Source organism: Amblyraja radiata, chromosome 15 (assembly GCF_010909765.2).
Source record: "Amblyraja radiata isolate CabotCenter1 chromosome 15, sAmbRad1.1.pri, whole genome shotgun sequence".
Lineage (NCBI taxonomy): Eukaryota > Metazoa > Chordata > Chondrichthyes > Rajiformes > Rajidae > Amblyraja > Amblyraja radiata.
This window is the reverse complement of record NC_045970.1, coordinates 51871446-51899384: the sequence shown is the minus strand read 5'-3', so window position 1 is coordinate 51899384 and position 27939 is coordinate 51871446. Positions and strand designations below refer to the sequence as shown.

General features: G+C 43.8%; 1 protein-coding gene across 1 annotated transcript; it reads left to right on the top strand.

Moving 5' to 3' along the window:
* The first annotated feature begins 10938 nt into the window (after positions 1-10938).
* Positions 10939-11763, top strand: LOC116981440 (G-protein coupled receptor 15-like). Its single transcript, XM_033034493.1, has one exon. The coding sequence runs from the start codon at positions 10939-10941 to the stop codon at positions 11761-11763; it is 825 nt and encodes a 274-aa protein (XP_032890384.1).
* The last annotated feature ends 16176 nt before the right edge of the window (positions 11764-27939 follow it).

The window sequence follows — 27939 nt, the reverse complement described above, 5'->3', positions numbered from 1 at the left end:
AGACAAATCAAATATAGTGAAGAGATATAGGGTACACAGTTAGGACCTTTTCTCCAATGTGGAAATGTCAAGGACGAAAGGACGTGACGTTAAGATGAGAGGGGGAAAGTTACAGGAGACGTACGGAGTAAGACACAATCATAGTTTAGTTTAGATTAGATTTGAGATAACACGCGAAAACAGGCCCTTTGGCCCACCGGGTCCGCGCCGATTAGCAATTACCGCACATTAACACTTTCCTACACCCACTATGGACAGTTTTTACATTTACCAAGCCAATTAACCTACAAACCTGTACGTCTTTGGAGTGTGGGAAGAAACCAAAGATCAGGAGAAAACCCACGTAAGTCACGGGAAGAACGTACAAACTCCGTACAGACAGCACCCGTAGTCGGGACCGATCCCGGGTCTCCGGCGCTGCATTCGCTGCAAAGACAAAGACAATGTCCCTACGTTGATGCAGTCCAGAGCGATTTGAAAGGTATTGTGTTTAGTAGGTTGATGCTTGCAGGGAGGAAGATGCTCCTGAACTTCGACGTGACAGTTTCGGACTCCTATACCTTCCTCCCGATGGCAGGAGTGAAACCAGCATATGGGTAGTTGGTGTGGGTCTGTGATGATGACGGCTGCCTATCCTGAAGATCCCTTAGATAGTCTGGAGGTCAGTTCCCGTGATGGATTTGGCAGTGTTCATTTATTTTGCAATCTTCTTCGTTCCTGGGCGTTCGAGTTGCTGAACAAGATCGTGAAACAAGCAGTCAATGTGTTCTTTACTATACATCGGTAGAATGTCAAGACAGTTTACGTTGAAATACCGAAACTACTCAATCTCCCAATGAAATGGGGATGCCGATGGATTTTATTTATGATTGCATCAATGCGTGGAGTCCATGCCAAATGTTCAGAAATTTGCATAGCCAGGAATTTGAAGTTCTTGATTTTCTCCACCACCGTCTCGGGATAAAGACAGGCATGTAGATCCTCGACCTTCCTCTTATAAAGTCAAGAGTCAGTTCTTTGGTATAACTGATGTTGAGAGCAAGGTTGCTGGTGTGACAGTATTTGCTCAGTCGTTAGATCTATCTCCAATATTCTGTCATCGTCATATGTAATTTCTCCAACGACTGTGGTGTGGTCGGCGAATTTCAAGATGAAGATGGAACTGTACCCACTACTCATGAGTGTAGACTGAGCAGAGCAAGGGGCTGATCTGGTAGCCTTGTGGTGCTCCTGTGCTGATAGTTATCGATGAGGAAATCTGTACAGACTTGGGTCTGTTGATGAGGAAGTTCAGAATCCACTTGCAGATGCATACGCAGCGACCCAGTTCCACGACCTTGGTTACCAGATTGGAGGGTGTGGTGGTGTTGAATACTGAGCTGTAGTCCATGAGCAACAGCCTGGCCGATGAGTTTTAATTGTCCAAGTGATCCAGCGCATAGTGCAGGACCAGTGAAATCGCATCCCCCATTGATAATTGTAGGCAAATTGTGATGGGGCCTGGTTCTGTTGATGTGAGAGTTAATATCCGCCATGACCAACCTCTGAAAGCACTTCATCACCACGGACGTTCGTGCCACCAGTCGGTCATCATTGAGGCACATCACCTTTCTCTGCTTAGGTACCGGTATTATAGATGCCCATCTAAAGCAAGTGGAAACCTCAAGCCTCAGTGTCTAGACGTTGAAGATGTCAGCAAAAAAAACTCCAGTCAGTTGGACTGCATAATTTTAAAGAACACGACCATGAGGTCCAGATACTTTCTGAGGGCTCACCCTCCTGAAGGATCTTCTAATGTTAGTGTCTGTGACTTAGATTGAAAGGTAATCGAAGGCGATGAGGGCCCGACAAGCCGACATCAGTGTTCTCTCTGTCAGAGCTTGCGGATAACGGAGTGAGCACGACTGGGAGTGATGCTTCGCAGTCAGTTGAGCCCCCCACCCCCACCCCTCCCCCCAACCCCCAACCCCCCCCCCCCCCCCCCGCTACTAGGTGTGCAACTAAATGCGCAAAATCGGATAGACACAAAACCTAGCGGGTCGCTGAATTCTGACTCAGCACACCTATGATCTGGCATATCCATCACTCTACCAGCAGAGGTCGGCAGTGGGCTGGCATTCTCTTTAATGACGGGCATGGCTAAAAGGTCCAAAACGAATCCTGGAGCAGGAGGCAAGACCACATTCGCGAAAGAAAAGAGCCTGCTACTAAATCCTCAATTCATTTTGACACCCTCTTCATGGAAAGGAATAGAAGTCAAGGTTATGCTATTTTTCATCAAAATTGATTGTCCTAAATCTTACATGGGCTGATGGATGTCGGAGCCTTTTCAAGATTAACACGAACTTCTGATGTGCTGTACGCATATTCGTAGAACGCGTTACGATCGTAAATGTGCAAAAAAGGCGTCGCAATCTCCATCAGCTTTATTCGATTACCCGTCAAGGACAATAAACTCTAACTCCAGAAACAATGTGAGTAACGTACTGTGAAACTTCACCTGGAATAGCGATGACTGCAAGGGCGGTGTAGTAAGCGGCGTAGACCGGTCCTCTCGGCGGGGCATGCATTTTCTTGGCAAATAGGATCTCTATGAGCTCTGTTCGGTTTGAAAAGTGTGTCTTATTTATTCCATCTCAAGCCACTGGAGACGTAATTAGGAAACAGTGCGCTTAACTGAATTTGAAATCAGTGCAATGCAATTTCCATTACATCACAATTTAAGTTTCAGTCGTTGAACAAACATGCTCCTTTACACGTCCATCAGTGATAATTGCATTTATTAACTAACTAAATGCTATTCATGTACTTTTGTTTTATTGCAAAAGACATTCCCGTGCTTTAAAGTGAAGCTTTATCTCTTCAGAGAGCGTCCAATCTTATATCGAGTTATTTCTTCTCCGTGGATTGTCACCTTGTCGTGGTGGAGAAGCTTGTGTGGACCTGAGATCCTGAGAGTGACGCCGTCTGGAGCCATGCTCCTGGTAGGGCCACCCATGGCGGTAAGGTCAAGCGGGAGGTCTCTGACAAAGAGCAATCCAACCAAGACCACGACGGTGGAACAGGCGGAGGACGATGGCTGGCCTTCGTGGAGCATCACAACGGCTGGGAACTCGGATGAAGGCTGCGGCAGAAAAGGGTCTCCGGTCGTCTATGACTCCATGTCACCGGATCCTGACCCAGATCTGTCAAGGACCGTGGGCTGGCTGCCTGTGCACAAGTCTCTCCACCTAAAGAAAGTCACGCACACTCGTCCTCCACATAGCAACCTGGAGGCGTGAAAGAAAACACCAAATGCAAGCCTCCACTATCTTGTGGCCATGACCTTATTCAGGATAGGTGGATCCGGCGGAATACCGGCGGAGACCACCATTTGGCGGTCCAAAGGATAGGAAGGTGGACCCAAGAAAGTGTTGTGGAGCGCAATTAGGGCACAATGTTCACACAGAACACTGGTGGCCATCCACTGCATCCTTACCTATCGCCAGCCGCCTTGACTATGCCTTGCCACTGGATCCAGATAGGCCGGGACGAGAGAGCGAGGCTGACGATTCACGCAACTCCCCCTCACTTTAATCCAAGTCAAGCGCGAGTCATGACTTCAGGACCCGTATCGCCCAACCGGGCGAAGCAAGATCACCACAGGATTGCGTGCAGCTGAGAAGAAGCGCCCAGCAGAAGCTCAGAGGAAACGCGCCACGCGGAAGTCTAGAGCCACTTCAACTTCTACTGCAGCACCCACCCAACCGTGTGCCATATGCGGGCGAGCCTTCCGGTCCCGAATCGGTCTCACCAGTCACCTCCGGACCCACACAAAAAAGAAACATTGAAGTAATGATTTTCTTCGACTACGGAGGGGCGAACAACAAAACAACAACGTTAGTTTCGTGAGATGATAATAACGCGGCAGCAATGTTTACTCAGAAGTGTGTCAGAAATATACACAATAGTATCAAAGTGCGAGAAAGGGAGAAAGCAAGTAAAACTGTACCTATCACTGAACTGTGAATGAGGCAGCGTGTTCAAACAACAAAAACCCCTGCAGATGTAGGTTAATACACAAAGGGACACAGAGTGCTGGAGTAACTCCGCGGTCAGCCAACATCTCAAGAACATTGATAGGTGACATTTCGGATCGAGACCCTTCAATGAAAACGAGAGTATTCTATTATTTAGCAAATTGTGTATGATCCTTTATCAAATATTTACTTTCTCAAGGTAATCATGCTCTTCGGTTGTTGGCTCTGCAACCCTGGGGAGGATTCTGCGACTATTCGCCTTGTCTATGCTCCTAATTAATTTATGAAGGTCCATACTATCCCCCAGCCTTCTACATTCTCTGGAAAAAATGCATGTAAACAGTGTCTCTCAGAATCCTTCCACCCCAAATAACGTACCACCAATGATGTTAGCAACACCCATCTGTCATATCGTCTTTACGTTGCACTCTTTTTGAAATTGAGTACAACGGCAGCCACTCTCCATTCTTCGTGGTCGTCACCCACGTATGTCAACAATACAAAATATAACTACGAAAAAACTCGATCAAGTTAGCAAGAGAAGTCCTGCCGTGTACAAATCCACGATGACAGTCCATAGCTAGATAGATAGATAGATGGATAGCCTTTATTGTCTTTCTTATTACTCTTCCAAATGAGAGTAGATCCTATCATAATGCTTCCTCACCAATAGCTTCCTTATGACTGAAGTGTGGCTCAGGGCCTATAATTCCCTGGATCCCTCCTTATTCCCAGCTTCAATACAGGAACAACCTTAGCTACTCTCCTGTCCTTTGGGACCTCGCCTGTGGTTAGCGAAGATGCAAAGATCTTCACTAAGGCGCCCGGAAATCTCAATGTTGGGATAAATCACCACAATGAATCAGGATTTACTTCCTTCTTTATCTCAAGATGCTTCTACACGTTAGCATTCACCACACTAATCCCACTGCCTTTCATGTCCTTTTCCTGGATGTAAGCAAATGGAAAGTGCACAAACTATCTTCTCGATCCTTGAATGGTCCTACCATCTCCTGGTTACCCTCTTGTTTTAATATATGTATAAACAATCATTTGAGGATTTCTGGTATCCGACTTGCCAAGGCCATCTTTTGGCCCATTTTGTGCCCTTCTGAACCCGACCCAGTAATTCCTCTCGCAGTTTGGCGACATGAGGGACGGGCAGATGGTGGACTCAGTCCGAATAAACATTTCGACCTGAAACCACGCCTGTCCAACCCATGCATAGATGTTGCCAGTCCGCCGCGTTACTCCAGCATTTTAATGTTTTTTTTAAACAATATTTCAATTGCTCGTAACATAGACACATAGAAAATAGGTGCAGGAATAGGCCAATCGGCCCTTCGAGCCTGCACCGCCATTCAATATGATCATGGCTGATCATCCAACTCAGTATCATGTGCTTGCCTTCTCTCCATACCCCCTGATCCCTTTAGCCACAAGGGCCACATCTATCTCCCTCTTAAATATAGCCAATGAATTGGCCTCAACTACCTTACGTGGCAGAGAATTCCACAGATTCGCCACTCTCTGTGTGAACATTTTTTTTCTCATCTCGGTCCTAAAAGATTTCCCCTTTATCCTTAAACTGTGACCGCTTGTTCTGGACTTCCCCAACATCAGGAACAATCTTCCTGCATCTAGCCTGTCCAACCACTTAAGAATTTTGTAAGTTTCTATAAGATCCCCCCTCAATCTTCTAAATTCTAGCGAGTACAAGCCGAGTCTATCCAGTCTTTCTTCATATGAAAGTCCTGACATCCCAGGAATCAATCTGGTGAACCTTCTCTGTACTCCCTCTATGGCAAATCCTGCACCTGCACGTTTTGGTGAGATCATGTCCACGTTTGCCAGGGGCCGCCCAATGCCATTGAAAAACGGGTTTCCCCACATTCAGATTCTTAAATTCTTGAGTCTTGTATGGGCAAGGCAATTCTAAATGCAAACCATGAAGTCATCGTGAATACCACGTATATTAATCTTCTGGATCAGCCAAACAGTTGGAGCTTGATCAAATGCTTCATTATCGCCCAACATCCACGGCTCTACCCCCACCAAACACTCCGTCACCCTCGTAAAACAATCAATTGAGGAACACATGACCTGCCGTTGACAAAACTATGCTGACTGCTCATAATTATCCCACTATCTTTCAAATACAAATCAATCCTATCTTAAAGAAGTTAGAGAGCGAAGAGTTGGAGGGAAAGATGGTTTCGGCCCGAAACGTTTCCTATCTCCTTCGCTCCATAGATGCTGCTGCACCCGCTGAGTTTATCCAGCATTTTTATGTACCTCCTATCTTAGAGAATGTTGACCAAAAGCTTCCCTGCAATTGAAGCAGGGATCAGTGTTATATCATTATCTTCTAAATACGAGTAAATCCTATCGTGTGTCCTCTCCAAATGCTCCCCCGTCACTGACGCGAGGCTCAATGTTATAAATTTGTCTGGATTATCTCCACTTTCCTTCTTGAACTATGCAATAACATTGGCCAAGCTCTGGTCCTCCATTCTCCGGGACCTTACCTGAGTCCCAAGAGCCGAGGGTAAAAAGATCTTAGTCCGCGCACCTGGATTGATGACTGATGATGGTGGTTCAAATGATGTTGTTTACATGGACTTTAACTAAGCATTTGACAAGGACTCTCCTTGTACGCTGCTGCAGAAGTATGAGTCACATGATATCCACGCTGATTTGGTATGTAGGATTCATCACGGGCTTGATCATCGAGCACAGATGGATAATGGTGCAGATGTGTATTTTTCTAACTGGTGTACGACCCCCTAGTTTTCCACGAAGATTAGAGTTGGGATCTCTCCCTCCCGCTGTGTAAAAAACAGGATCCTCTGAAAATGTGATGTTCCGAGGTACAACCCCGTCTGTTCCTGTACGTCACAACTGAGCAGGCAAGGGATAGAAGGATGAGGGCGTTGTACAGGCAGATGGGTTTAGTTTAGATTGCATGATGGTCCGTATAGGCATGGTGGGCCGAAAGGTCTGTTCCTTAACTGCAATATTTTGTTTTTGCTAAGTGCAGGGCTCATTCTCTGAACCGATAATGATTTGCAATTGGCCGCAAGCAAAGTGGATCCGCGCGTCCCTTTTGTCCACGGATTCCATACCGGCATTTTTGACGCCATTAACCGGTGTGTGTCTAGTCCGTACAGTAAGTAGTTAACTGTCAACCATGGTGATTTGCGATTGGAGTCACATCTTGGTTAAAACCATTAAACTTGTTACCTGCAGTAAAATTAAAAAATGCTGGAGTAATTCAAGAGGTCTGGCAGCATTTCTGCTGGGCCTGGATAATCGCCGTTCAGGGAGCTTCTTCACACTGGTTGCAGTAAGGGGGAGATGCTGGAAAAGGGGTGGAGGTGGGACACAACCTTGAATGATTCGGATGAGGGAAGGGGATTGTTTGGCAGATGGACGAATAAATGCTAAAAATGGAAAGAAAACTAAAGGAGTCAGTTTAGGAGATCTGATGTAAAGCCCCATGTAAGAGATGTAACGAGACCTGGGTGTCATAGTACACCAGTCAGTGAAAGTATGCATGAATGTGCAGCAGGCAGTGAAGAAAGCGAATGGTATGTTATCATTCATAGCAAAAGGATTTGAATATAGGACTAGGGAGGTTCTACTGCAGTTGAACATGGTCTTGGTGAGACCACACCTGGAGTATTGCGTACAGTTTTGGTCTCCAAATCTGAGGAAATACATTCTTGCCATAGAGGGAGTACAGAGAAGGTTCACCAGACTGATTCCAGGGAAGTCAGGACTTTCATATGAAGAAAGACTGGATAGACTCGGTTTGTACTCGCTAGAATTTAGAAGATTGAGGGGGCATCGTATAGAAACTTACAAAATTCTTAAGGGCTTGGACAGGCTAGATGCAGGAAGATTGTTCCCGATGTTGGGGAAGTCCAGAACAAGGGGTCACAGTTTAAGGATAAAGGGGAAATCCTTTAGGACCGAGATGAGAAAACATTTTTCACACAGAGAAGTGGTGAATCTCTAGAACTCTCTGCCACAGAAGGTAGTTGAGGCCAGTTCATTGGCTATATTTAAGACGGAGTTAGATGTGGCCCTGGTGGCTAAAGGTATCAGGGGGTATGGAGAGAAGGCAGGTACAGGATACTGAGTTGGATGATCAGCCATGGTCATATTGAATGGCGGTGCAGGTTCGAAGAACCGAACGGCCTACTCCTGCACCTATTTTCTATGTGTCTATGTTTCTAAGAGAGGAGAGTGGTGAAATGTAAATCCAGTGGAGCATTTTGTGGAGGGGGCCGTGCCGTGGGGAGAAGTGTGGTTTTACCTAAGGATGGATAATTCAATGTTCATACATTTGGTTTGTAAGAAGGCCCAAGCGGAATGTGAGGCGCTGTTCCTCCAGTTTGCGTGTGGCCTTCCTCTGGTTATTGACAAGGACCAGGACAGAAAAATCGGTATGGGGATTCGAAACTTATTATACCTACCTTCTTAAATGGTATAACGGTGAAATTATGTCGAGATTTAAATTGATTCCAGGAGGAAATTAGGCCGCATTCAATTAATTGCTGAAACACGTAATTGCAGAGGCTGGTTTACTTTTTAAAAATATACAAAGTGCTGGAGTAGCTCGATGGGTCTGTGCCAGCACTTCGGTAAATATAGTTTAGTTTAGTATAGAGATAGAGCATTGAAACTCACATTAGCTAATATTATCCCACTTTTGCATCCACACCGTACATATTTGGGGTAATTTAAGAGGCCAAGTAACCTGCAAACCCGCAAGTCTTTGAGATGAAGGAAGAAACCGGGGTGCCTGGAGGAAACCCACGCGGTCACAGGGAGAACGTATGGACTTCGCACAGACAGAATCCGAGATCAGGACCGAACTGACTGTCTGACGCGGCCAGACAGCAGCTCTACCAGCTGCGCCACTGTGTTTTGAATCAATTGCTTACGAACTGAAACCCATCAGTGGCGAGATTACGAAAGGTATTTGTGCAATAACTGTAACTAACATCACCGCTGAGGCTATTTAATTGCCACCCAAGTCTTTAACAGCGTATACAAAAGGCAAATGGATAACCGACTGGGATAACACGCCAGCAACTGTCTCTTCGCGGACAATGCACGCCCCGCCCAGAGGCCTGTTCTACGCCATTTACTACACTGCACTCGCGGTTTTCGCAATTCCAGGTGAAGTATTTCAGATACGTATTCGTTCTCTCAATGGATACCGCCTCGGTGGTGAGCAAAAACTCAAATTTGAATACATTCGAGCCAACCGCATGAATATTTTAATTCGGGCAAGCGTGAGGGGCAGCATTCTGGGGGGTCGAATGTGAGGATAAAATATGCAGTTCATGACAAGACCTCTTAGCAGCATTGATGTACAGAGAGTTCTTGGGTCCACGTACACAGCAACACGAAAGCAGCAACGCAAATAGATGGTACAGAAAGCGAGTGATTTGCCTTCCCTCGTGAGTGGGAATATTGCGTTTCAGAGTCAGGAAACCATGTTGCAGCTTCAAGAAATCATGGTGCAACTTTAAAGGAATCTGGTGAGTGAAGATCTTTTGGTAACTTGACGTGGTTCAATGGGGTTAAGCATCACGCCGGCATTGATTAATAGTTAATAGTTAACTCGCTAGAATTTAGGAGATTGAGGGGGGATCTTATTGAAACCTACAAAATTCTTAAGGGGTTGGACAGGCTAGATGCAGGAAGATTGTTCCCGATGTAGGGGAAGTCCAGGACAAGGGGTCACAGCTTAAGGATAGAGGTGAAATCCTTTAGGACCGAGATGAGAAAAACATTTTTCACACAGAGAGTGGTGAATCTCTGGAACTCTCTGCCACAGAAAGTAGTTGAGGCCAGTTCATTGGCTATATTTAAGAGGGAGTTAGATCGGGCCCTTGTGGCTAAAGGGATCAGGGGGTATGGAGAGAAGGCAGGTACGGGATACTGAGTTGGATGATCAGCCATGATCATATTGAATGGCGGTGCAGGCTCGAAGGGCCGAATGGCCTACTCCTGCACCTATTTTCTATGTTTCTATGTTTCTAATAATCGGACCAGCACGAGACATTTGCTTCTGTTTTCCCGAACTGTTTTGCGGGTGTGAAACAAATACTGAAATTCAAATAAATAAATATATATATATATACAAAATATACATACATACAAAACTATAACAGTTATATATATATATATATATATATATATATATATATATATATATATATGTGTGTGTGTGTGTGTGTACAGACAACCACAGATAACGTGAATAGAAGTTGCACGTTTTACACTTGAATGTTTTGAAACCTTGAAATGAGTGGCGGATGCCGGGAATGCTGTTCCAGAGGCATTGGTGGAGTCAGAAACGGGAGTGGCGTTTCAGAGGCATTTAGATAAGGCACATGGACATGTAGGGAATGGAAGGGTATGGGTCACTTCTAGGCAGAGGGGATCAGTTGGCATGATTAAAGGCACATGTTGTTGCATCATTAGAGCCATAGAGCACGGAACAAGGCTCTTCCGTCCAGTTTTTCCCGTTACGATCAACGTGGCATTCGGGGTTAAACCCAGCAAAAACAATTATTCTGGCTTAGTTTAGCCTTCAGAATCGGAATTATTCTCGCTTTACAAGATCAATGTTGACATCAATGTTGACATCCATCGAATATGAACCAATCGTACCTCCATGGACTCTGGTTCCCCACCGAACTTGCCTGTCGCTTTCCGGTTGATTTTGTAGATTTATATCAAGTCCTATGGTTAAATCAATGAGCTGGACTCCGATCTGTAATTAATTAATCTGCAATTAATTGTCTTTCTCTCTCGCACAGTCAATTTAATAGCGATTGTGATCCTGTCGCAAGGAAAGTGCGGTCTCTCCAAATGTATCACTCGGTACCTCCTGTCCATGGCGGTGACGGATCTCCTGGTTATTATCACGGCAGTGTTACTAAATCGGGTTCCTGGCATTTATTTCCCAGGTAGTTTCTTGTCCATTACTCCCGTCTGTAGCCTCAGCATTACACTCATCTATGCGGCCAGAGATTGTTCAGTCTGGTTAACCGTCTCTTTCACCTTTGATCGGTTTGTGGCCATTTGCTGCCAGGAACTGAAAACGAAATACAGCACCGAAAGGACGGCTGCCGTGGTCATCGGAACAGTTTGTGTCTTGGGCTGTCTCGTCAACATTCCCTGGTACTTCTTACATGAGCCGACCTACATCATTGACAACGTCCCTTGGAATTGCAAACTGAAGGATCTGCGATATTCCTCTCCAACGTGGGCAGCTTTTCAGTGGATCGACCGCATCTTAACCCCTTGCCTCCCGTTCTTCCTCGTGCTTTTTCTCAACGCTTTGACCGTCAGATATATTCTCGCGGCCAGTCGAGCCCGAAAGAGGCTCCGGGTGCAGAGTGACGGACAGAAAAAGAACGATCTGGAGATGGAGAGTAGGAGGAAGTCCATAGTGTTGCTCTTCACCATTTCCGGTTGCTTCATCCTGCTGTGGATGGCTTATGTTGTCCAATTCTTCATTGAACGCTTTCAAATGAATTATACAATCAAAGGCTTCAGCGACCCTAAATTTATTTTTCCGGAGGCTGCTAATATGCTTCAAATGTTAAGTTGCTGTACAAACACCTTTATTTATGCAGTAACTCAGAGGAAATTCAGGGAGCAGGTAATGGCAGTTGTAAAATATCCATGCATTCGGTTAAGTAAACTATTTCAATAAGGAAAGTTTAAAAAAATAGATAACCATCACTTTTTTTGCGATTTGTATTAACATTAGAAATATGGTTTATATTTAAGATAGTCACAAAAAGCTGGGTAACTCAGTGGGACAGGCAGCATCTCTGGAGAGAAAGAAAGGGTGAAGAAGGTGGTGAAGAAGGGTCTCGACCTGAAACCTCCCCCTTTCCTTCTCTCTAAAGATGCTGCCTGTCGCGATGAGTTACTCCAGCTTTTTGTGTCTATCTGCGGTTTAAACCAGCATCTGCAGTCCCTTCCTACACATGTGGTTTATATTTGGTATGTACTGTAAATGGATTTCTATCAGTAGCCGCCGAGAAAGCAAAGCTGATTGCCACTTATATTTTGTGTCATACGTACAAATATCATAACTCCAGCGGAGGATATATTCCAAAATCAAAATGTGTGGACGAAGTGCTACAAAGTACTCTTATACTAACATGACAATTTAAAACTAGGTAAGGTCACAGATTTGCACCCTTCTTCAAACTGTGACAAACGATGACAAAATAACACACTGGCAGTCCATCATGAAGATTAGTTTATTAATTGAGGGACATTCTGCACTTCTTTGAAATATTGTTGATAAGTCTTCAATATTTGGTACCATGATGCAGTGGCGCATCCTATAGATCGAATAGTGAATACCTTGACGAATAGTGAAATGCCTGTAAATATTTGGATGTGGAGAGAATATTTCCGCTCGTGGGATAGTCTAGGACCAGAGGCCAAAGCCTTAGATTGAAAGGTCGTATCTTTAGAAAGGAGATGATGAGGATTTGATTGGAGATGATTAGAAAGGACATGATGAGATGATGAAAATTGAGGGAGGATCTTATGGAAACGTACAAAATTCTTAAGGGGTTGGACAGGCTAGATGCAGGAAGATTATTCCCGATGTTGGGGAAGTCCAGAACAAGGGGTCACAGTTTAAGGATAGGTGGAAGTCTTTTATGACCGTGATGAGAAAATCATTTTTCACACAGAGAGTGGTGAATCTGTGGCATTCTCTGCCACAGAAGGTAGTTGAGGCCAGTTCATTGGCTATATTTAAGAGGGAGTTAGATTAGGCCATTGTGGCTAAAGGGATCAGGGGGTATGGAGAGAAGGCAGGTACAGGATACTGAGTTGGATGATCAGCCATGATCATATTGAATGGCGGTGCAGGCTCGAATGGCCGAATGGCCTACTCCTGCACCTATTTTCTATGTTTCTATGATTTTGTTGAGTGAGAGGGTGGTGAATCTGGGTCACAGAAGGCTGTGGAGGCCAAGTCAATGGATATTTTTATGGCGGAGATTGATACTTCATCAGTACGGGTGTTAGTCGTATTAGGGAGAAGGTAGGAGAATGCGGTTGAAAGGGAAAACATAGGTCAGCCACGACTGAGTGACGGAGTAGACGTGATTGGCCGACTGGCCTAATTCTGCTCAAACTACATAAGAACTCGTGAATTTATGAGATATGATATTCCAACACACGATTGTTTACATCACTCTTTATTTAACAACGGACGTGTGATCTAGTGCAAGTACTTCAGATGCGATTGGGGAAACGGCAAATTTTGATTTACACAAAACGACACAAAGTGATGGAGTAACTCACCGGGTCAGGCAACATCACTGGAGAACATGGATGGATGACGCCTCAGTCGGGACCCGACAGCTCTTCAGAGACGCTGCATGACTCGCCGAGTTGCCCCAGCACTTTGTGTCCCTCAGATGAGAATCTCAGAGCGAGATTTTAATGACAGTTCGCAGCACTTTGAGGTTAAGGCATAATTTGATATGTAACAGAGGGAACGCCACTCGGTGCACATATTCAAAGAGTGATTGAGTGAAAGCTATAGCATGGAACAGGCAAATCGGCCCACCGAGTCCATTCCAACCATTGATCACCCGTTCACACTAGATCTCTGTTATCCCTTTCTTATTCATCTGCTACAAGAACAGTTAAATTACAAAACCTTCTCGTGATTAGGATGCAGGAAGATAACGGGTTCCGCTGTCACAGGGACAATATGCGCACCGTCACACGGACAGCACCGGGATCTCAAGTTCAAGTTCAAGTGAGTTTATTGTCATGTGTCCTTGATAGGACAATGACATTCTTTCTTTGCTTCAGCACACAGAACATAGTAGGCATTTAACACAAAACAGATCAGTGTGTCCATACACCGCAATATAAATATATACACACATGAATAAATAAACTGATAAAGTGCAAATAACAGATAATGGGTTATTAATGATCAGAGCTTTGTCCGAGCCAGGTTTAATAGCCTGATGGCTGTGGGGAAGTAGCTATTACTGAACCTGGTCGTTGCAGTCTTCATGCTCCTCTACCTTCTACCTGAAGGTAGCACGGAGATGAGTGTGTGGCCAGGATGGTGTGGGTGCTGATGATGCTTCCAGCCATTTTGAGGCAGCGACTGCGATAAATCCTCTCGATGGAACTTATGGAAGGAAGGTCAGAGCCGATGATGGAATGGGCAGTGTTTACTACTACTCTCTGGCGCTATGAAGCAACAGCTCTACCGGCTGCGCCATTGTCCTGCCAAGCCGAGTGCACCTGGTATTCCCCAAACGATCTTCCATCCAAGTACTAAACAAGCCAGAGCTTAGCTTGCGTAATCAGACGCATTAGACAGTCTTCTAGCCAGTAATGCCCGGATCGTGTCTGCACAAGAGGAAGACCAATTCATTACGTTCACTGTGCAAGATCCCGCCCCATGAATATCTTCTCCAGACTTTGAATATTTGTTGTGTAGGAAGGAACTGCAGGTGCTACTTTCCATCGAAGATAGACACAAAATGCTGGAGAAACTCAACGGGACGGGCGGCATCTCTGGACAGAAGACTGACCCGAAACGTCATCCATTTATTCTATCCAGAGATGCTACCTGTCCCGCTGAGTTACTCCAGCATTTTGTGTCACATTTTGGATATATTGTGCCAGGACGTTTTAATACAACTTCCTTATTTAAAGCCTGGGGTGGAAGATTGCAACATTCACATGGTCTGCCCTGTTTCGACGAATGCAATCAATCCGGCGTGCGCAATCAAATAAGATAAATAGAACAAGTTGTCCTACAACTCTAGGTGGTGTACGCCATAGGCAAGAAGAAGAAGAACATTTAAAGCCAAATGGAACCACGTCTGCTGACTGTGTATCATTCTATTTCAGATTCCATTTACATCAAGCACTAAATAGATTTCGTTACATCAATATTAGTTTTCTAACTGGTTATTTAATACCTGCAAACTTTACAACAGGAAAATGATCAACTTTCACACGATCTAGCCCATTTTAAAATATTTTGTAATACATCAATCAATCCTTCTCAGCATCCGATCATTTCGGCTAAATACTGCGTGTTTGGCGAAACCGGCGATGAGCCTACGCTTGGTCTATCGCCCAGGCCGGTGGCCTCCAGCTGTTTCATATGGACTCACTCTCCTCGGTCCGACTGCAACTCTCTTCTAACAGGGAACACAATGGCACCACTGGGTCCCGCTGCCCTCCTCCCCAATGTCAGGCGTGCGACTGCTCCTATTCCCCCCTCCCTTCATCACCCCCCTCCCCCCACCCTCCAGCCCACCTCTGACCCCAGCCCTTGCCCGTCGGGTTTTCACTTTCCCACTGACCTTCCTCTTTCTGCTGCAGAACGTCAGGCCAGCACCCCTCCCCTTCTAGATAGATTCTTTATTCTAGCTTCAAAAACTTTTAAATCTTTTTGTCTCACGCCTTCTGTCTTTTCATCTTTGGTCTTTGGCCAGTCATTTGCCCATCAAAACCCCCCTCAGGTTTTTGTCAGGCGTTTGCCCTCCTGCTCCTCTCTTCCAGCCTCCCCCACAATTAGAATGAAGGGTCCCGGTCCAAAACGTCACCTACTGTGCCGTCCATAATGTTTGGGACAAAGACACATCGTTTATTTATTTGCCTCTGTACTCCACAATTTGCGATTTGTGTTAGAAAAAAAATCACATGTGGTTGAAGTGCACATTGTCAGATTTTATGTAAGGGCATTTTTTTACATTTTGATTTTACAACGTAGAAATTACAGCTGTGTTTATACATAGTTCCCCCATTTCAGGGCACCATAATGTTTGGGACACATGGGTTCACAGACGTTTGTCATTACCCAGGTGTGTTTTAATTGCCTCCTTAATGCAAGTATAAGAGAGCTCCGCACCTATTCTTTCCTCCAGTCTTTCCATCGCCTTTGGCAACATTCATTGCTGTTTATGAACATGAGGACCAAAGTTGTACCAACGAAAGTCAAATAATCCATTATGAGACTAAGAAACAAGAATAAAACTATTCTAGACATCAGACCAACCTTAGGCTTATCAAAATCAACTGAGGGGAACATCATTAAGAGTAAAGAGAGCACTGGTGAGCTTAGTAATTGCAAAGGGACTGACAGGCCAAGGAAGACCTCCACAGCTGATGACAGCTCTACAATAAAGTAAAATACCCGAACACCTGTCCGACAGATCACAAACACTCCTCCGGAGTCAGGTGTGGAATTGTCAATGACCACTGTCTGCAGAAGACGTCATGAACAGAAATACAGAGGCTACACTGCAAGATGCAAGCCACTGGCTTGCCAGAAAAATAGGATGGCCAAGTTACAGTTTGCCAAGAAACCCTTAAAAGAGCAACCACATTTCTAGAAACACGTCTTGTGGACAGATGAAACTAAGATTAACTTATATCAGAGTGATGGCACGAGCAAAGTATGGAGGAGAGAAGGAACTAACCAAAATCCAAGCATACCTCCTCATCTGTGAAACACATTGATGGGTGTGTTATGGCCTGGGCATGTATGGCTGCTGAATGTACTGGCTCACTTTTCTTCATTGATAATACAACTGCTGATGGTAGTAGCATAAATAATTCTGAAGTGCATAGACACATCCTATCTGCTCAAGTTCAAACAAATGCTTCAAAACGTATTGGCCGGCGGTTCATTCTACAGCAAGACAATGATCCCAAACATACTGCTAAAACAACAAAGGAATTTTTCAAAGCTAAAAAATGGTCAATTGTTGAATGGCCATGTCAATCACCCGAGCTGAACCCGTGCATGCCTTTTATATGATGAAGAGAAAACTGAAGGGGATTAGCCCCCAAAACAAGTATAAGCTAAAGATGGCTGTAATACAGGCCTGGCATAGCATCATCAGAGAAGACACCCAGCAACATAAAGTTATGATGCCCTTGTATCGCAGACTTCAAGCATTCATTGCATGCAAATGATATGAACAAATTACTAAACATGACTACTTTCATTTACGTGACATTGCTGTGCCCCAAACATTATGGTGCCCTGACATGGGGAGAACTATGTATAAACACTACTGTAATTTCTACATGGTGAAACCAAAATGAATAAAAATGGCCTTTATTAAAATCTGACAATGTGCACTTTAACCACATGCGATTTTTTTCTATTACAAATCTCAAATTGTGGAGTACAGAGGCAAATAAATAAATGATGGGTATTTGTCCCAAACATTATTGAGGGAACTGTATCTATGTTCTCCAGTGATGCTCTCTGACCCACGTAGTTACTCCAACACGTTGTGCTTTTTCTGTAAACCAGCATCTGCAGTTCCCCATTAATGCATTTTAATGACACATTCAGTTGCTTTGCGCAAATAATTGATACGGTTTGGAATAACTATGGCCAAAGCACTAATGCAAATCATGCTCAAAGAGATCCATTTGATTACTACCCCCTTTCCTGTCTGTCTAGATGTTTTCAATTGATGCCAGCACAGTGCACACAATCTGTTGTGCTTTCATTTTGAACACGAACCTTGTGAGTGGAACTTTATCAAAGGCCTTCAGAAAATACCATTTGCAATGCATTCACAGAGAAACAAAGAAGCAACCAACGTGTAGTTGAAAAGTAATTTAAATGAGAAAGAAAATCTGTTTCCTTTTCCACAGATGCTGTTGAATGTTCTCAGAATTTCCACTATTTTCTTTAATTTTAATTTCATATTTCCAACTTGCAATCTCTTTTTTTGCTTTTAGGTTAGCATTTCATTTAATGACTTCAGATATAAACATAGAAACATGGAAAATAGGCGCAAGAGTAGACCATTTGGCCCTTCGAGCCTGCAGCGCCATTCAATATGATCGTGGCTGATCGTCCCACTCGGTCTCCTGTACCTGCCTTCTCTCCATACCCCCTGATCCCTTTAGCCACAAGGGCCACATCTAACTCCCTCTTAAATATAACCAATGAACTGGCCTCAACTACCTTCTGTGGCAGAGAATTCCAGAGATTCACCACTCTCTGTGTGAAAAATGTTTTCCTCATCTCGGTCCTAAAATATTTCCCCCTTATAGTTAAACTGTGACCCCTTGTTCTGGACTTCCCCAACATCGGGAACAATCTTCCTGCATCTAGCCTGTCCAACCCCTTAGGAATTTTGTAAGTTTCTATAAGATCCCCCCTCAATCTTCTAAATTCTAGCGAGTACAAGCCGAGTCTATCCAGTCTTTCTTCATATGAAAGTCCTGACATCCCAGGAATCAGTCTTGTGAACCTTCTCTGTACTCCCTCTATGGCAAGAATGTCTTTCCTCAGATTAGGAGACCAAAACTGTACGCAATACTCCAGGTGTGGTATCACCAAGACCCTGTACAATTGCCTGTGAGCCGCTTTAAAATATGGTGATCCCATCAGCAACTGAGAGCACAAAAGTAAACACAAAGACGGCTTTAATAAATTGGAAGAGCCAATGTTTTGGATTATGGACATGTTAGGACATGTTTTGTATTATGGATCTGGGCTAAATTGGAGGAAACAACGACACAAAGTGCTGAACCTGCTGAGTTACTCCTGCACTTTGACTTTTTTTGTGAACCGGCATCTGCAGTTCCTTGTTTCTATGCAAAGGTAACAAACATCAGCTATTAATCAGAATTACACTTCTGTCTTCAAGACTCCAATTTGTGATTGCTACATTTCTTTTTGTTTAGACATATAACACAGGATAAACCCCTTTACCTACTGATCATTGATCATCCATTCACAATAGGTCTACGTTATGCCACTTCCTAAACAGCTCCTTTAAACTTTAGAATAATTTCTGAAGATCAGAAGCTGAAAGTGACTAACAGTCTGTCAGTGACTTTTGCAGCATTAACAATCTCTTCCTTGGTTACCAAGGCCAGAAGGCACAACTAGGACGGAGGAGCTGTGATTGGTCCATGTAAGTAAATAAAAGCGGGAGAACCCAAATAGCTGGAGTGAAAAATGCGTGGTCTTAAAAATTCAGCAGCCAGCACTGGATATCAATTGTTTTCTTTTATCTTGAAAAAATATACACCAAAAAGTACTTGCATCACAACTAATTTATTTGACAAATATACAGAGCAATAAGGTCCACAGTTATAGGGGGTTATCAACATCAATAAAAGTAAATGAAGGTTTCACCGCTAGCAGGTCACCCTTCGGCAATCACGTGAAATCTGCAAGAGAAGTTCACCATGTTATCACCGCCACTTTAACAAAATAATGATACATCTTTTTTTAATCTTCTCTCATTCCGCCAGAGCTGCATATCTCCACTCCACACCTGCTCCAGAACGTGATTAAAATAAAAGAATCAATACACTTTCTCTCTTGTTTAAAACAACCTTGAAACCCAATCTGTCACCATGGTGCAAAGAGTGGGACAGGGGCGCTGCTGGTAAAACTGGTGCCACAACGCCAGAGATCCAGATTTGATCCTGACCTCTGCTGCTGGCTGTGTGGAGTGTAGACATTTTCCCGATGTCTGCATGGTTTCCGCCGACATCCCAAAGACATGTGGGTTTGCAGGGTAATTGGCCTCAGGAAATTGTCCCTGGTTTGCAGGGAGTGGATGTGAATGTAGAATAACATAGAAATAATGTGAAATAGGTGATTGATTGTCAGCACGGGCAGGGAGGGCCGAAGGGCCTGCTCCCATGTTGTATCTTTCAAGCAATCAATCAGACACCACAATGGCAGTCTGTACACATGGTCACAATTCTGTACAACCACCGAATGAAAAGATGAAAAAGATTTCAGATGCTTTACCAATTTCAGCATGGTAGTTGGTATTAGAATTTGATTATTGTAATGAAAGTCTGGATCATTTTAAAATCCTGGTCCCAATTTTTACCAGCTGTTTCACTTGAAAGAACCATCTAAATTGGATTAGTAAATTGGATTAGTAAGTATGCAGATGATACTAAGATAGGTGGGGTTGTGGATAATGAAGTAGATTTTCAAAGTCTACAGAGAGATTTATGCCAGTTGGAAGAGTGGGCTGAAAGATGGCAGATGGAGTTTAATGCTGATAAGTGTGAGGTGCTACATCTTGGCAGGACAAATCAAAATAGGACGTACATGGTAAATGGTAGGGAATTGAAGAATGCAGGTGAACAGAGGGATCTGGGAATAACTGTGCACAGCTCCCTGAAAGTGGAATCTCATATAGATAGGGTGGTAAAGAAAGCTTTTGGTGTGCTGGCCTTTATAAATCAGAGCATTGAGTATAGAAGTTGGGATGTAATGTTAAAATTATACAAGGCATTGGTGAGGCCAATTCTGGAGTATGGGGTACAATTTTGGTCGCCTAATTATAGGAAGGATGTCAACAAAATAGAGCGAGTACAGAGGAGATTTACTAGAATGTTGCCTAGGTTTCAGCAACTAAGTTACAGAGAAAGGTTGAACAAGTTAGGGCTTTATTCTTTGGAGCGCAGAAGGTTAAGGGGGGACTTGATAGAGGTATTTAAAATGATGAGAGGGATAGACAGAGTTGACGTGGAAAAGCTTTTCCCACTGAGAGTAGGGAAGTTTCAAACAAGGGGACATGACTTGAGAATTAAGGGACTGAAGTTTAGGGGTAACATGAGGGGGAACATCTTTACTCAGAGAGTGGTGGCTGTGTGGAATGAGCTTCCAGTGAAGGTGGTGGAGGCAGGTTCGTTTTTATCATTTAAAAATAAATTGGATAGTTATATGGACGGGAAAGGAATGGAGGGTTATGGTCTGAGCGCAGGTATATGGGACTAGGGGAGAATACGTGTTCGGCACGGACTAGAAGGGTCGAGATGGCCTGTTTCCGTGCTGTAATTGTTATATGGTTATATGGTTAATAGAAAAGAAAACAGTAAAGACTCAATCACCTCTGGAAAATGTACTTTGTTTCCTGAACAACAAAACATATCTCTCAGCCCAGAATTGTACTTGTTTATATTTGTTATGGCTGCAATACCTGGGTCACATCTTGCAGACAGTGCATTCTAATCAGATTCTTACTTTGGTATCCCAGAAGTCACTTAACACTAAGAAGGGAAACCCTCCAAAGAATCTACCTACATTTAAAACAGTCCATGATTGGAATCACGCACTTCTCAGCCTGGGACCTGGGGAGCTTCAAGATCATATGTCAAAGGATGAACACTGCAGCCTACTCAAGAAATAGGAAACATTTATTTAGCCTACCCAAAGGGCAATGGTTTGCAGAATAAGGCTAAAATCCACACGCAGAAACCAGCTCAAGCATTGTTAAATTTCATTTCCATTGTTGACTTCAGTATTTATGCTGTGGAATGGGAGGATCAGTTTCAACTGTTTGGTGAATCATGTTGAACCACTTGAGAGCTCCAGCCACAACCTGTTTTCTTCCAAATTCAGGTAACCCACTACCATCAGTTCACCCAGGGTCCCTCTCCCTTTGGTCACCTTTTCCATCCCGTTCTCACTGGGTTCCCCAGCTCATCACGCACATACTTACCTTTCTGGATTTCCTCTCCCTTGGTTCACCTTTCAGATTAGATTAGATTAGATTAGATTATTCCTTTAATAATCCTTTTCAGGAAATTACAGTGCCACGACAGCTTCAAGACAAACATAACACCACGCTTTCATACATAACAAGTTAAAATACGTTAAAATACAAGTTAAAATACAATTAATTTAAAAAAAAAGTGCAGTTATTTATGCTCATTATAAAGTCTTATAGCAGCTGGTAAACAGGACTTCCTGTATCTCTCCGTTTTGCACATTGGTGCAATCAGCCTCTGACTGAAGATGCTGCTCTTGATCACCTTCAGGGCATGGAGTGGGTGAGTGGGGTTTGTCATTATAGAACCTAGTTTATTTAGAGTTCTGGCCTCTGCCACCTGCTGGACCGTTCGTTGCTCAGCCCCGACCACTGAGCCGGCCTTCCTGATTAGTTTGTCCAGTCTGTTTTTATCCGCTATACGGGCGCCATCTCCCCAACAGGCCACAGCAAAAAACAGAGCACTGGCCACCACTGAATGGTAGACACTGCACAGTAGGGGTTGGCAGATATTAAATGACCTCAGCCTCCTTAAAAAATACAGTCGGCTTTGTCCCTTCCTGTACACCGCCTCCATATGACACTTCCAGTTCAGCTCACTGTCAAGCTGCACCCCAAGGTACCTGTGATTAGCGACCACCTCCACCTCAGTGCCCTTAATGGTAATCGGCGTTGCTTGAGTCCTCCTCCTCCCCCTCCTGAAGTCCACCACTATCTCCTTTGTTTTTTTGGTGTTAAGATGGAGGTTATTGTGTGCGCTCCACTCCACAAAGTTACTTATAATGTCTATGTATTCCTCCTCATTGCCCCCTTTAATGAGGCCGACAACAGCTGTATCATCCGAAAACTTCTGCAAAAAGCAGCTGTTGGTGTTCCATTGGAGATCCGCTGTGTAGATGGTAAACAGGAACGGAGCCAGCACAGTTCCTTGTGGAGCCCCTGTGCTGCTCAAGATGGTGCCCGAGACACTGTTCTGTAGGCGCACGTACTGTGGTCTGAGGGAAAGGTAATCCAAACACCACAGTACCAGTGATGGATCCACTTTCATCTTCTCCATCTTCTCCCCTAGCAGTCGGGGCTGAATAGTGTTGAAGGCGCTTGAAAAGTCAAAAAAAGTAATCCTTACAGATGCATCAGTAGTGTCCAAATGTGTGTACACCCTCTGCAGCATGTAAATGAGGGCATCATCGACACTGATGTTAGGCTGATATGCAAACTGTAAAGGATCCATGTGATTTGACACACTAGTCCTGATGTAGGAAAGGACAAGTCTCTCAAATGTCTTCATTATGTGAGAAGTGAGCGCTACTGGTCTGTAGTCATTGTAGAGATGGGATGGGTCTTCTTTGGAACAGGTACCAGGCAAGATGTTTTCCACAGCCTTGGAACCCTCTGTAGACGCAAGCTCAGGTTGAACAGGTGTGTTAGAATACCACACAGCTCTGAAGAGCTAGCCCCCTTTGTCCATCATCGCTTCCTTCGTATGGTTCCACCTGTCACGTACCAGCCACTGTTACACTCCAGCCCCTCTCATACATATTGGCCATAAGTTCATAAGTAATGAGCAGAATTAGGTCATTCATGCTCTCCACATTCACTATATCCAATCCTCTCATTATACGGTATGTTTCAATGAGGTCCCCCCTCATTCCTCCAAACTCAGCGCGTACAGGACCAGTGCTGTCAAACGCTCACCACATGTTAATCCACTCATTCCTTGATTCCTGGGAACATTCTTGTACAACTCCTCTGGACCCTTTCCAGGGTCAGCATATCCTTCCTCAGACAGAGGGTCCAAAAATGCTCACAATTCTCCAAATACGGCCTGACCAGCGCCTTATCGAGCCTCAGCATTACATAACTGTTTCTGCATTCTAGCCTTCTTGAAATTAATGCTATATTTGCATTTGCCTTCTTTAGTACTGATTCGACTTAAAGATTAACGTTTTGGGAATCCTGCACCAGCACTCCCAAGTCCCTTTGCACCTGCCATTTCTCGATTCTTACCCCATTTAAAAAATAGTCTACATCTTTATTCCTATGACCAAAATGCATGATCGCACTTTGCTACGCTATATTACATCTGCCACTTCTCTCAACCTGTCCAAGTCCTTCTGCAGAGTCCCTGCTTTCTCTTCACTTCCTGCCCTTCCACCTCTTTTCATATAATCCGCAAACTTGGCCACAAAGCATTCAATCCCCTCATCCAAATCACTAATATACAGCATGAAGAGTAGCGTCACCCTGCACCGACCCCTACAGAACTCCGCTAGTCAGTGTCAGGCAACCCCTTTAATGCCACTCTTTGCCTCTACCATCAAGCCAACGTGCTGTCCATGCTAGTATCTGCCCTTTCATTCCATGGGCCCTCATCTTCCTTAGCAGCCTCAGGTATGTTATTTTATCGAAGGCGTTCTGAAAATCTAGGTAAAGCTCCACTGACTCTCCTTCATTTGACCTGCTATATACTTCTTCAAAGAATTCCAGCAAATTTGCCAGGCAAGATCTCCCCTTCACAAAACCATACTAACTTTGGCCTATTTTATCATAAACTTCTAAGTACTCCATAACCTAATCCTTTATAATGGACTTTAAAATCTTACCAACCACTAAAGTCAGACTAACCGGCCTATACTTCCCACTATTCTGCTTTGCTCCCCTCTTGTATAGTGGGGATTTTCGTATTGTCTGAAACCATTCCTGACTCTAGTGATTCTTGAAAACTCAATATTAATGGCTCCACAATCTCCTCTTTCAGAATCCTAGGGTGTAGTCCATCTGGTCCAGGTAACTTATCCACCTTCAGCCCTTTCAGCTTCCCAAGCACCTTCTCCTTAGTAATAGCCACTCTACTAACTTTCACACCCTGATTCTACTGAATTTCAGGCACATTGCTGGTGTCTTCCATTGTGAAGAGTGATGCAAAAAAGTTATTCAGCTTCTTTGCCGTTTCTTTATTCCCCATTATCACTTCTCCTGCATCATTTTCCAGTGGTCCAACATTAACTTTTGCTTCTTTCTTACTCTTTATATAACTGAAGAAACTCTTGCTATCCTCTTTTATCTTATTAGCTAGCTTACCTTCGTATTTCATCTTTTCTCCCCGTGTTGACTTTTTAGATACATTCTGTTGTTCTTTAAAAGCTTCTCAATCCTCTGGCTTCCCACTAATCATTGCAAATAATGACTTCCCTTTTAGTTTCATACTGCCCTTGTCTTCCCTTGTCAGCCACAGTCACCTCATTCTCCCCCAAGACTCTCTCTTTATGTTACTGGGTGTCTTCTCTGGTGATGCTCTGCCAGGCCTGTATTACAGACATTTTTAGCTTATACTTGTTTGGGTGGCTAATCCCCTTCAGTTTTCTCTTCAGCATATAAAAGGCATGCACAATTGGGCTAAGCTCGGGTGATTGACATGGCACCTCAACAATTGACCATTATTTAGCTTTGAAAAATTCCTTTGTTGATTCAGCAGTATGTTTGGTATCATTGTCTTTCTGTAGAATGAACCGCCAGCCAATGAGTTTTGAAGCATTTGTTTGAACTTGATCGGATAGGATGTGTCTATGCACTTCAGAATTCTTTATGCTACTACCATCAGCAGTTGCATCATCAATGAAGAAATGTGAGCCAGTACCTTCAGCAGCCGTACATGCTCAGGCCATAACATCAATATGTTTCACAGATAAGGTGGTGTGCTTTGGATTTTGGGTAGTTCCTTCTCTCCTCCATACTTTGCTCTTGCCATCACTCTGATATGTTAACCTTTGTTTCATCTGTCCACAAGACGTTTTACTAGAACTGTGGTTGCTCTTTTAAGTATTTCTTGGCCAACTGTAACTTGGCCATCCTATTTTTTGCGGCAAATCAGTGGCTTGCATCTTGCAGTGTAGTCTCTGTATTTCTGTTCATGAAGTCTTCTGCAGACAGTGGTCATTGATAATTCCACACCTGACTCCTGAGCAGTGTTTGTGATCTGTCAGACAGGTGTTTGGGAATTTTTCTTTATTGTAGAGTGAATTATTTCTTTCATCAGCTGTGGAGATCTTCCTTGGCCTGCCAGTCCCTTTGCGATTAGTAAGCTCACCAGTGCTCTCGTTCTTCTTAATGATGTTCTAAACAGTTGATTTTGGTAAGCCTAAGGTTGGTCTGATGTCGCTAATGGTTTTATTCTTGTTTCTCAGTCTCATAATGGCTTATTTGACTTTCATTGGTACAACTTTGGTCCTCATGTTGAGAAACAGCAATAAACGTTTCCAAAGGTCATAGAAAGACTAGAGGAAAGACTAGGTGATGGGAGCTCTCTTATACTTGCATTAAGGAGGCAATTAAAACACACCTGGGCAATTACAAACGCCTGTGAAGCCATGCGTCCCAAACATTATGGTGCCCTGAAATGGGGAACTATGTATAAACACAGCAGTAATTTCTACGTTGTAAAACCAAAATGTAAAAAAATGGCCTTTAATAAAATCTGACAATGTGCACCTTAACCACATGAGATTTTTTTCTAACACAAATCTCAAATTGTGGAGTACAGAGGCAAATAAATAAACGATGGGTCTTTGTCCCAAACATTATGGAGGAGACGTTTTGGACCGGGACCCTTCATTCTAATTGTGGGGGAGGCTGGAAGAGAGGAGCTGGAGGGCAAACGCCTGATAAAAACCTGAGGGGGGTTTTGATAGGCAAATGGCTCGCCAAAGGCCAAAGATGAAAAGACAGAAGGCGTTAGACAAAAAGATTTAAGAGTTGCAAAATTTGAAGCTAGAATAAAGAACCTATCTAGAAGGGGAGGGGTGCATATATAGTTGGAGCACAACCCCCCTGCTCTTGCATGCGACGCCCTAATTAATGAAGGCGGGTCTCCCACGTGCCTTGCTCGCCGCGTTATCTCCGTACACTACTGTTTTGAAGGATTTATACAAGCCAAGCCGTGACCGTCCTGAATGCTCCCCATATTGAATCATGTGATGCAAGTACTAAAAAGGGGTGAAAGATTTCAATGTTATCAACAAGAACTGGTCGAGATATAGACTAATGCAGCACGGAAACAAATAATTTGGTCCCACCCTCTCGGGTCGGACACCAAATACCTATATTAATCTGGAATGTTTGTTCCAACATCACTTTAGACAGTTCATTTCAGATTTCAATCATTTTATTTGCCGTGTGTATATTTCCGCGCGCGCCAGAGAGAGAGAAAGAGAGAGACGGAGAGAGCGTGTGTGTTCGTCTGTCTGTCTGTCTGTGCGCCAGTGTGAGCGTGTGTACGTTTCTCCTACTGCAAGCCCTTACCTTAATCTCTGTTACCAGATCCCCAATTCATTTCGACGCCCTCTTCATCGAAAGGAATAAATTATGCAAATTTTCTTCTGAATTAATTCTGCTTATATGTTATAGTAGCGAATAAATGCCGGAATGTTCCTAAGATTAACGCGAACTTCTGTAGCAGATCCCTAGAAGGCGCTATGACTGCAACCGCATAGAAAGTGCATTGCAACCTCCATCCTTGATATTCGAGTTCACGTGACATCAATTATATCTCCATCAAAAATGTGAGTAACCGGTTGTAAAACATCACATGGAATAGCAATAACTGCAAGGGCAGTATGGTAAAAGGCGTAAAAGGCGTAAAAGGCGTATATCCACAAGCTGTTCCATTTGAAAAGGGTGTCTTATTTATCTGATGTCAAACCACTGGAGAGGCGATTAGGCGGTACTCCTATTAATTTGAAATAATTCAGTATACTTATTCCATTAACTCATAGTACAAGTTAAACTCGATCAACAAACTTGCTATCTTACGCTACCATCCGTGCTTATTGCGTTGATCAACGAGCTGCATCACAAGGACTGTGAATGAGGCATTATTTCCGAAGTTATAAAGAAGAAGAATTAAAGCTGCAGTGTTCTGTCATTTCGCGCATTATGGCTGACACCCAAGCTTTTGTTCTTGCCTTCTTCCCATTTTCCTTAAGGCTTGGCACGTTTGCATCTTCCTTGGCAAGTATGGACGCCCAAGCGTAACAGGCAAAATCACAGCAAGTCCCAATACATTATATATGACTTTATTGCTCCTCAGTTTGCATGTTAGAATAAATATGAATGGATCATGAACTGGTTTGTGATCTGCTTAGTTGGGGGAAATCGATAAATGAAGAGAGATATGTGCTGTTGCTTTCAGAGCTCATCGTTGTATTATCTGGAAGTATAAAAGGATTTGCCAAACTTTACAGACAGACTGCAAGTAGAAAAGGACACGCGGAATGCTAATACCAAGGCCACCTTCACAACAACCAAGCCAACTAGGGGAT